The following is a 10,232-nucleotide window of genomic DNA, read 5'->3' as shown; positions in this document are numbered from 1 at the left end:
CTTTATCAAAAATAAGGTGACCATATGTGCGTGGGTTTATCTCTGGGCTTTCTATCCTGTTCCATTGATCCATATTTCTGTTTTTGTGCCATTACCATACTGTCTTGATTACTGTAGCTTTGTAGTATAGTTTGAAGTCCAGTAGCCTGATTCCTCCAGCTCCGTTTTTCTTTCTCAAGATTGTTTTGGCTATTCGGGGTCTTTTGTGTTTCCATACAAATTGTGAAATTTTTTGTTCTAGTTCTGTGAAAAATGCCAGTGGTAGTTTGATAGGGATTGCATTGAATCTGTAGATTGCTTTGGGTAGTATAGTCGTTTTCACAATGTTGATTCTTCCAATCCAAGAACATGATATATGTCTCCATCTGTTCGAATCATCTTTAATTTCTTTCATCAGTGTCATAGTTTTCTGCATACAGGTCTTTTGTCTCCTTAGGTAGGTTTATTCCTAGGTATTTTATTCTTTTTGTTTCAATGGTGAATGGGAGTGTTGCCTTAATTTCTCTTTCAGATTTTTCGTCTTTAGTGTATCGGAATGCAGGAGATTTCTGTGCATTAATTTTGTATCCTGCTACATTGATTAGTTGATTGATTAGTTCTCGTAGTTTTCTGGTAGCACCATTAGGATTCTCTGTGTATAGTTTCATGGATGACTCACTGTTGAGCACCCTGAAGAAGCTTTTAGATGTCTATTGCTATTCACATTTTAGAAAACATACTCACATTTTTAAAAACACTTTGAGAATGTAGCAAAGTGAGAAGTGAACAGAATAAGCAATTTAGATTTTGCCCATTATCTTCTATTTCTATCTCATGTTTGAAACGTGGGTGTGTTACATGGTTGTGTTGTAAAATAAATATGGTGAACTAAATGCATTCCTGAAGTCAGTATTACTATTACCAGCTCCTTTAACAGAACTGGTTTTCCCCTAATGGGCTTTCCCCTACTCAAAATTTGAATTTAATGCAACCACCAAAACAACTACTTTCTCTTCTGAAAAAAGAAGTTTCTGTGGTATTTTCCCAGCAGAAGAGATTCTGAAGATCACCTCCAGAAAGGCCACCCAGATCCATTGTTTGCATTTCTCACCCTGCAGTCACCTCCAACCCAAATGTTCTCAAACTCTCATCTTCCTCCTGATTCATGAATGGTTGTGACACCTACCCATTTTACAAAGCTAAAACCTTAAGGTCACCATAAAAACAGCAACCATTAAATTACTGGGGTTCTTAACTAGACATATTGTGTAGGTCAGGATTTTTTAACCTGATCTACTGACGTTTGGGGCAGGATGATTCTCTGTGTGAGGGGCTGTCCTGTGTGCACTGTACGGTGTTTAGCATTATCCCTGGCCTTCACTAGATGCCAATAGCCCCACTTCCACCCGCTTCCAGGCTTCACAATAAAAGTGATCTCCAGGAGTTGCCAAATATTTGCTGGAGGCAAAGTCAACTCCATTTGAGACCAACTGTTGTAGATTAACTCTTTACTCCTCACAATACCCCACAGGGTCCCACCCCAGATCTACTGAATCGGAAACACAAGGGTTAGCTCCAGAAGTCTGTTTCAATACACCCTCCAGGTGGTTCTGATGGGCTCTGACATTTGAGAACCCGTGGTCTGCTTGACAGACCTCTAACGCTGCAGGTGGCATAGAAACCCTGACCTCCTTCTCTAACAAGTCCCTTGCCTTTACCTTCTCCTCTCCTGTCTTACTCCACACACTGCCCACCATTCATTGAAATCTTTCACTAGCTATCAAACATGTGTTTGTCTTTATTTTCTAAGCACCAGTAATATAAGCAAAACAATCGAACTCCTAAGTGGCTTGATGACTACAGGTTGGGGTGTTCCAGCCATCCCACCCCACCTGGAGTAGGTACACACCTTTTCAGTGTAAGCCACAAGCCTCCAGCATTGTGCCTCCTTCTTCTTGGTGAACTCCTTGACTTTTGTGGGTCATTCTCAAATGTCCCTTTTCTTTGAATTATTCGGAGGGCTAATCCCTACTTTCTCTGAACATCCAATAGCCTTACACATCTTGTTATTTCTCTTATCCCACGGTGGCATTAACGTTTGTTTACGCGTCTTCTAGAGTAGCGGTTGGGTGAGGGAAGAGCCTTCTTTTATCTTTGGGTAGCCAGCTACACAAAGGACAGTGGTGATCATCGCAGCACACATCAGAGTCATCAGGAGCTATTAAAAAATTGGATGCAGGGACTCACCCCCGGACCTATAGAATCTTGCAAATCCATATTTTAAACTATTCTCATACCATAGTTGAATTACTGCCCAATGTCTTGCACAGAGCAGGTATTTAATCAAAATTTCTTTAATGTCTGATCAATCACGTAACAGGGCTGCATAGAGAATCATCTCTGCCTTCCCCTCAGCTTGCTGCTCCAGTTCTGCTTTTTCTTTCACTTTTGATTTCACTTTCCATTTCCTTTAACTTGAAAGTACTTGGCAGGGGCTTCCCTGGTGGTGCAGTGGTTAAGAATCAGCCTGCCAATGCAGGGGACACGGGTTCCAGCCCTGGTCTGGGAAGATCCCACATGCCACCGAGCAACTAAGCCCATGTGCCACAGCTACTAAGCCTGTGCTCTAGAGCCCGTGAGCCACAACTACTGAGCCTGTGTGCTGCAACTAATGAAGCCCACGCGTCTAGAGCCCATGCTCCACAAGAGGAAGCCACCACAATGAAAAGCCTGAGCACCACAACAAAGAGTAGCCCCTGCTTGCTGCAACTAGAGAAAGCCCGCGCGCAGCAACAAAGACCCAACGGCAGCCAAAATAATAATAATAATAAACAAATAATATTTTAAAAAAAATTTTAAAAAAGAAAATACTTGGCAAAAACCAAACAGCAGTCAAAACTGATAAAAGGCCAAATTTTGTTTAGATAATTTTAATTATTGACCTAATCTCTGGAATCTGAAGGTTAATATATTGTTCACCGTCTCAAATATCCTGCAGAAACCTCAAATTAGGGTGACCTGTTAAATAGTCCTAAGTTGTCTTTCAGGATTTCAGTTACCTGGAGGCTACTCCCTACTCCCTGCTTGCATGAGGTCTCCGTGATTGATCATAGATAACTTTATCACCCTTTAAGGTGGCTGTGAGACCTCAAACCAACTCACCTGTAGCTGGCCAGGCGCGCTCCATTCAACATCCCAGGCGGGGCGCGCGGCCGGCGCTGTAACCTGCGATCGGGTCAGAGGGCGCCAGGGAGGAGCAAGGTCGGGGAAGTCCTGGGGGGCGGGGCAGCCCGCGGCTGGTAGCGGGAATCGAAACTCAACTGCTAAACCCGCCGCTCCCGCTCTTCGGAATCGCATCTCGAGACCCGCGAAGCGTCTCAGCTCGGCCCTCATCCTTCCCGCAGCGGCGGCGGCCCGGGCCCCGCGGGCTCTGGACCATGTACACCCGCAGTAGGGTGCAGGGCTCCGGTTTCGGAGCCCCCGCCGCCTCCCGCCCGGCCCGGGACCCCGCTGCGTGGCGCGGGGAGCTGGGCCCGCCGCAGGGCCCCAGGCAGGGTTTGGAGGACGCTCCCGAGAGCCCTTCGCGGGAGAGCCCGGAGCACGCGGGCCGGAGGTTGTAAGTATTTAATCACCTGTCCTGCGGGCGGAAGCCCAGACCCCAAACAGGCGCCCAGGCTCTTCTCAGATCACCTAAGTTTGAACCACAGGGGCCCCATTACAGGGTCTCTAAGAAAATGCAGGCTCATTTGTCTAAACAATAGCAGACATGAATTACCTTATAAATTGAGTGTGCCGGTCCGGGATCCTTACTGAACATCCGACCGAGCCCGCGTTCCTTTTGAAGACACTACCTTCCTGATTCTTCAAGGCTGGCTACAGGACTAGGCTACTACTGGGTGTGTAGTAACTGCCTAGGCTTCTTACTAATTTTCCAGATATCTCCAGAACTCATGCTCTTAAATAGTATGAAAATATTTTCTTCCCTTCCTATCTTAAAAAAACTGATGCCCTAAATAGTATCTTCACATCAGCTGGGAGGGTAAGGGTGAAGAGAGAATGTGTTATTGGGTAGAAATGCAAATGCTGCCTCTAGGAGCCTGCATTCCGACAAAACTCCCGGGTAAAGTAGCCTCTTAGGACTAGAGGACAGAGCCGGAGAGGAAGTGAGTGGGTGTAGTGGTTCTTGCCGCGGGTGTTGATAAGTGCTCTACGTAGGAACAGGTAGGTAGCCTTTATTCCTGGTCTTTGCTTCAGGGACCACAGTTACTATCCTGGAAACATTTATTATGTAAAGTGTCAGTGATCCTTTCCCACCAATGGAATGAGATGCTTTAATCCAACAGTAGGGTTTGTAAAGACATTACTGCTTTTGAAGTGCTGCTTCTGTGAACTGGAACTTTCCAGATGGTTTCATTTTCATCAACTTCTAGTTACATGAAAGACAAACGTTGGTTTCTAAGGAACAGTATATAACCTTATGCCCAATAAACAGATTTTCTTTCATCCCTTAACTTTTGAAAGAATTCATAGGTACCAGTCTTTTTAATATTATTCAGCTTTGGGTTGCCCTTAGGTGGTGTGGGTGATCTGGGTGATTTCAATTAGAGGTTGCTGCATTTCTTTCCTACTCAGAATGGGGGTGGGGGGGCGGGGCGGAGCGGAATTCCCCAGCGGTCCAGTGGTTAGGACTCAGCGCGCTCACTGCTAGGGCGGATTCAAGTTTGATCCATGGTGGGGAACTAAGATACTGCAAGCCGAGCGGTGCGGCCCAGAGAAGAAGCGGGGGATATCTGGCCATAATGGAAGTCCTTTAATTCTGAGTATAGCTCTGTAAGCTGTAGCATTTGATGTAACAGAGGTCACGGATGTATGGTTTCACGTTGATGATGAATACCCTCTATGTGCCTTTTTTTTCTATTTTAAAGATCTACTTAGACATAATCATTTAATTGCAAGCTCATAACATCTCATAAACATTAGCAGTTGCATCTGTCTGTTTTCTTATTTGTAAATTAATTGTAAATTACCCCAGAATCTTGCTGGACTAAATTACTCAGAAAGGGGCAGTTTTCTAATTAATTTTCCAGGCCTCAGTATCTGAAGACCTCACTACATTTTGTGATTTCTAATTTGCCAGTAGACCATGAGAGAATACATGGGTGAGTTCAGTGGTGTTTCACAGAACTCACTATTTTCATGTGAACCAGTTGCAATAAGCAGAACATTATAAGATACATTTCCTTCTATGTATATAACAAGTAAGATCCTGTTTGGACCACTCTGAATTCTTCTTACATCTCCAGTAGTCACTTATATCTACTGTTTATTCTTGCTTGTCTCCTTTAATGGAAGCAGGAAACCAGGGAAACTTGTTGAATGGCAAATAACATCTCAGTAAAACTGACCAAAAAGTGCCGTTAAGATTTATTTTCTTGGAGAGAAATTAGAAGCATTTTCTGATAGAAAATTAAGAAAAAGGAAGGATAGAGTTAAGTGCTTAATAGTGAAACTTCACTTGTTCACTTTCAATATGAGCTTCTTTATATGCTAAAGGGTTGAACTTTGGCCTTGTTTTGTGCGCATCCTTCCACTTATTCATTAGGGAAGCCCCAGCGTGGGAAAAGGAGGAGCTTTGATGCCAGGCAGGCTTGGGTTCAAGTTCTGATTCTGCCATTACTTACTCTCTGAACTTCAGCTACTTTATGTCTCAGTGTCCTCATTAGGTGAAGTGAGATAATACCAACCTCTCAGGGTCTGTGTATGTGTGTGTCTGTGTATCCGTAAAACAATTTCATGCCTGGCAGAAAACAAGTATCCAGTAAATGTTGGGTGCTGATAGCCTTGAATTCATTTAACAAATGTTTATTGACCAAGTACTGTGCTGTCACCCTGAAGTGTTTATGCCTTGTAAAAACACACTGATTTAAAACGCTGACTTACATATAAATAGAGAGAGACTTTAAGGCAAGTTGTTAGAATGATTCCTGAGGACCTCTAATAGAATCTAAGGCAAGGCTGAGCCCTTAACTATATTTGGATTTAAGTAAAGTGTTTACTAATAAATATTGGATTTCCTAATTCTTTTCAATTCGTGATTTTATCTTAAATATTGTAAGCTATTTATACAGATTTAAAGAGAAAAAAAGTTCACACAAACTTCTAATCCAAAGTAATCCTTTACCCTTCCCCCAAACTCTAGATAAATATAAGACTAAGGCATGGGTTTTTCTGGAAGGGAATTTTACCTCATTTTACCCAATTCTGGGCAAAAGGCTCTTGCCTATGATAGCAATACAGGCAAGGTTCACTTTGTTCAGATACTTGTCTATAACCGTACCTAAAGGTGGTCCTCTATCTTGATGCTGTTTGAAGGAAATATAAAGATATTCTGAAAATGAACCCATAATGTGGAATTTCACTATACAGTTAACTTTAACATAATTTGTATACAAACTCAGTTTACCTTAACATATTTGTGGCCAACTTTATAGCAAAAACTGTAGAGACTTAAAGATTAGCAATAATAACGGCAAGCACTTATGTATTTAACTTATGTTTGTGAAAGTGCATTGCATATGTTAACTCTTTTTTTTAAAAAAATTATTTATTTATTATTTATTTTTGGCTGCATTGGGTCTGTTGCTGTGTGCGGGCTTTCTCTAGTTGCGGTGAGCGGGGGCTGCTCTTTGTTGTGGTGCACGGGCTTCTCATTGCGGTGGCTTCTCTTGTTGCGGAGCACGGACTCTAGGCACGTGGGCTTCAGTAGTTGCAGCACGTGGGCTCAGTAGTTGTGGCTCGCGGGCTCTAGAGCGCAGGCTCAGTAGTTGTGGCGCATGGGCTTAGTTGCTCTGAGGCATGTGGGATCTTCCCGGACCAGGGCTCGAACCTGTGTCCTCTGCTCTGGCAGGTGGATTCTTAACCACTGTGCCACCAGGGAAGCCCCATACATATGTTAACTCTTTGAATCTTCACAACAACCCTATAAAAAGAGAGGGTTTCTAGCTCTGGATATTTAATTAGAAATACAGGAAAAAATAACTACTCAACCAAAGACAAGCCCTTGTGTAGCTTATAGTCTAATTGATGGGGCAGACAGTTATCAGATAATTACATGAGTAACTCTTTATATGCACTGTGAAGGAAAGCCAGGGCCTGAGCTAGTCTTGGGAGCAGGAAGAGTGTTCCCAAGAGGTGATGTTTGAACTGTGATCTATAGGAGAATTAGGAGCTGTGGGTTTTTTGGGTTTTTGTTTTGTTTTTTTCTGACAAATACGTTGTTGCAACACCAATTATCTATAATTCAATTCCTTTCTGACACTACTCACAGCTGCTGCAGATGCCACAAGTTAAGGGCTCAGTCCCACAAGCCTGCTCCCACTTTAGGAGTAAGCCACAAGGGGGGCCCCAGGCTACCCACATCTCTGACTACAAATTTGGGGGTTCCCATGACCTCCCCCCGTGCCCAGGTTTGATAATTCACTAGAATGACTCCCAGAACTCATGGCAACCACTATACTTACAGTTACAGTTTTATTATAAAGGATACAGCCGTGGAACAGCCAAATGGAAGATACGGGGAGGGGGGTTGCACAGAGTTTCCATACCCTTTCTGGGTGGGTCACCCTCCTAGCACCTGGATGTCTTCACTAATTTGGAAGCTCCCCAAACCTCATTGTTTGAGGATTTTTATTTAGGCTTCATCACATAGGCATAGTTGATTAAATTGTTGGCCCTTGGTGATTGAACTCAATCTCCAGGCCCTCTCCCCTTCCCAGAGCTGGGGGAGAGGTGGACCTGAAAGTTCTAACCCTCTAATCACATGGTTGTTTTTTATGGCAAACAGCTCCCATCCCGAAGCTATCTAGGGCCCCCACCAGGAATCATCTCTTTAGCATATAAGTGACATTCTTTTTTTTTTGGCTGTGTTGGGTCTTCGTTGCTGCATGCGGGCTTTCTCTAGTTGCGGTGAGCGGGGGCTACTCATTGTGGTGGCTTCTCTTGTTGAGGGAGCATGGGCTCTAGGCACGGGGGCTTCAGTAGTTGTGGCACGCAGGCTCAGTAGTTGTGGCTCACGGGCGTAGTTGTTCCGTGGCATGTGGCATCTTCCGGAACCAGGGATCAAACCCGTGTCCCCTGCATTGGCAGGTGGATTCTTAACCACTGCGCCACCAGGGAAGTCCTGACATTCTTATAACTTAGAATTCCGAGGATTTTAAGGAGCTCTGAGCCAGGAACCAGGGACAATGATTGAATACTTAAACTTTATTATACCACGGTAGATTAAATAGCCTCTATGGCAGCCAGGGAAGCTTGCTATTCAGATCTTCAAAAGACTCTACTGTGGGGAGCACAGTCAACTGACAGCTCTAGTTGCCATCCTTTTGAATCCATTGTACCCTTTGCTCTGAGAGCACTCTTATTCTGCACTCTTCCCACCAGTGTCTGAGCATTCCAGGGGGGACTCCTTTATGGGGCAGCTTTTGCCCGAAGACTCCCCACTGACCTATCCAAGATTTTCTCAGAACCGTATACCAGTCTGAGGCTCTTCTACTCAATCCTCCCTCTCTCCCTTCACAGGTGTCAGACCTACTCATGTTCTTAAGGCTTTCCCTGCCTACCGCAGCTTGCTCACCTTTTATCCTTCACAAGCCTTCCTCCCAGTAAATCTCTTGCTTGTCTAATCTCATCTTGATGTCTACTCCTCGGAGGACCCAAATTGACACAGCCTTTAAGATACACCATACCCCTGACAACAGCAGCTTAGACACCATGGCTGTTGGGAGTGCTATATGTCCTGGGGAAACCCACTCCTTTTCCTTATTTCGTCCCTTGGGGCTCAGGGGACATTCCCTAGTTTCCTTCCTCTAACTTCAATACTTTGCCCAGTTTGTTGTGCTCCAGGGAAGAAATTGACCCTGATAACTGATACATTTTTTCCCCCTTCATCCTCAAACTCTCAAGGGAGAGTGAAGGGAGAATAAAGAATGACTTGGGGGCTTCCCTGGTGGCGCAGTGGTTGAGAATCTGCCTGCCAGTGCAGGGGACACGGGTTCGAGCCCTGGTCTGGGAGGATCCCACATGCCGCGGAGCAACTAGGCCCGTGAGCCACAATTACTGAGCCTGCGCGTCTGGAGCCTGTGCTCCGCAACAAGAGAGGCCGCGATAGTGAGAGGCCCGCGCACCGCGATGAAGAGTGGCCCCCGCTTGCCACAACTAGAGAAAGCCCTCGCACAGAAACGAAGACCCAACACAGCCATAAATAAATAAATAAAATAAAAAAAAAATGTATTTAAAAAGAATGGCTTGGTAAGCCCACTTATTAATGGCCGATTCCTGATTTTTCTCTCTTAAAGAACACTGTGTTATTATTATTTTTTATGGTATGCGCGCCTCTCACTGTTGTGGCCTCTCCTGTTGCGGCGCACAGGCTCCGGACGCGCAGGCTCAGCGGCCATGGCTCACGGGCCCAGCCGCTCCGCGGCATGTGGGATCTTCCCGGACCGGGGCACGAACCCGTGCCCCCTGCATCGGCAGGCGGACTCTCAACCACCGGGCCACCAGGGAAGCCCTACTATGTTATTTTAGTATTAAACATTTCGTAAATGTAAGATGAGATATAAGATGGGAAAAATGATAACATAGTCATTAAGTTATATAGCATTAGTTCCATTTTTATAAACATCACTATTTAATCATTGCTGAGTATACTCTTAATCCTGATGTATAATTTATACCCAAGACAGACCATCAAAAACTTCTTAAGTCATTCTTGACTCAGCTTACTTGAATCTGAACTAGTCACATAAAATAGTCTTAAATGAAGTGCAAGTTTTTACAAACTTACGAGAGCCTACAGGAACTGCTTTCCTTATTTTTTCTTCACTGCAAATGCCCCAGATTTCTCTTCTGTCTCCTCTTACGGCAGTGAGAAAATAAGCTTTTGCCTGTAGTTGTTAAATGGCATGAAAGCATCAGGCTATTACCCCTCTTTGGAGATGGAGAACTGAACAACGCCTGAGTTCCTTTTAGTGCTCTGAAATAATGGTACCTAGGAAGAGAAAAATCTGTGATTGATTCTAATGAGAAATCTTCCTGATGGCTGAGTATAGATAGCTATTCATTAGGGAACTATTTAACTCAGTCTCCAGGCAAGGCTCGTAAGCATTCAGCAAGTTTGTAAAACAACAGACAGTGTTTAACTCAATGATAATTTTATGACTCAGTGAGCTGGGTAGGTGTCTCTATGGGCAGAT

The 10,232-nt window shown here is 44.3% G+C and overlaps 1 protein-coding gene across 3 annotated transcripts in view; it reads left to right on the top strand.

Moving 5' to 3' along the window:
* The first annotated feature begins 3,275 nt into the window (after positions 1-3,275).
* EPSTI1 (epithelial stromal interaction 1) overlaps positions 3,276-10,232 on the top strand; it is a 98,141-nt gene continuing 91,184 nt past the window's right edge. Inside the window, exon 1 of one of the 3 annotated variants that reach the window (XM_067712868.1) lies at positions 3,276-3,595. In XM_067712868.1, the coding sequence (XP_067568969.1) occupies positions 3,417-3,595 (179 nt within the window). In that variant the 5' untranslated portion in view covers positions 3,276-3,416. The remainder of the gene's footprint in view (positions 3,596-10,232) is intronic. The other 2 variants (XM_067712869.1, XM_067712870.1) reach the window with 2 other exon arrangements.

Source organism: Pseudorca crassidens, chromosome 18, assembly GCF_039906515.1.
Source record: "Pseudorca crassidens isolate mPseCra1 chromosome 18, mPseCra1.hap1, whole genome shotgun sequence".
Classification (NCBI taxonomy): Eukaryota; Metazoa; Chordata; class Mammalia; order Artiodactyla; family Delphinidae; genus Pseudorca; species Pseudorca crassidens.
This window is presented reverse-complemented; position numbering and strand designations above follow the sequence as displayed.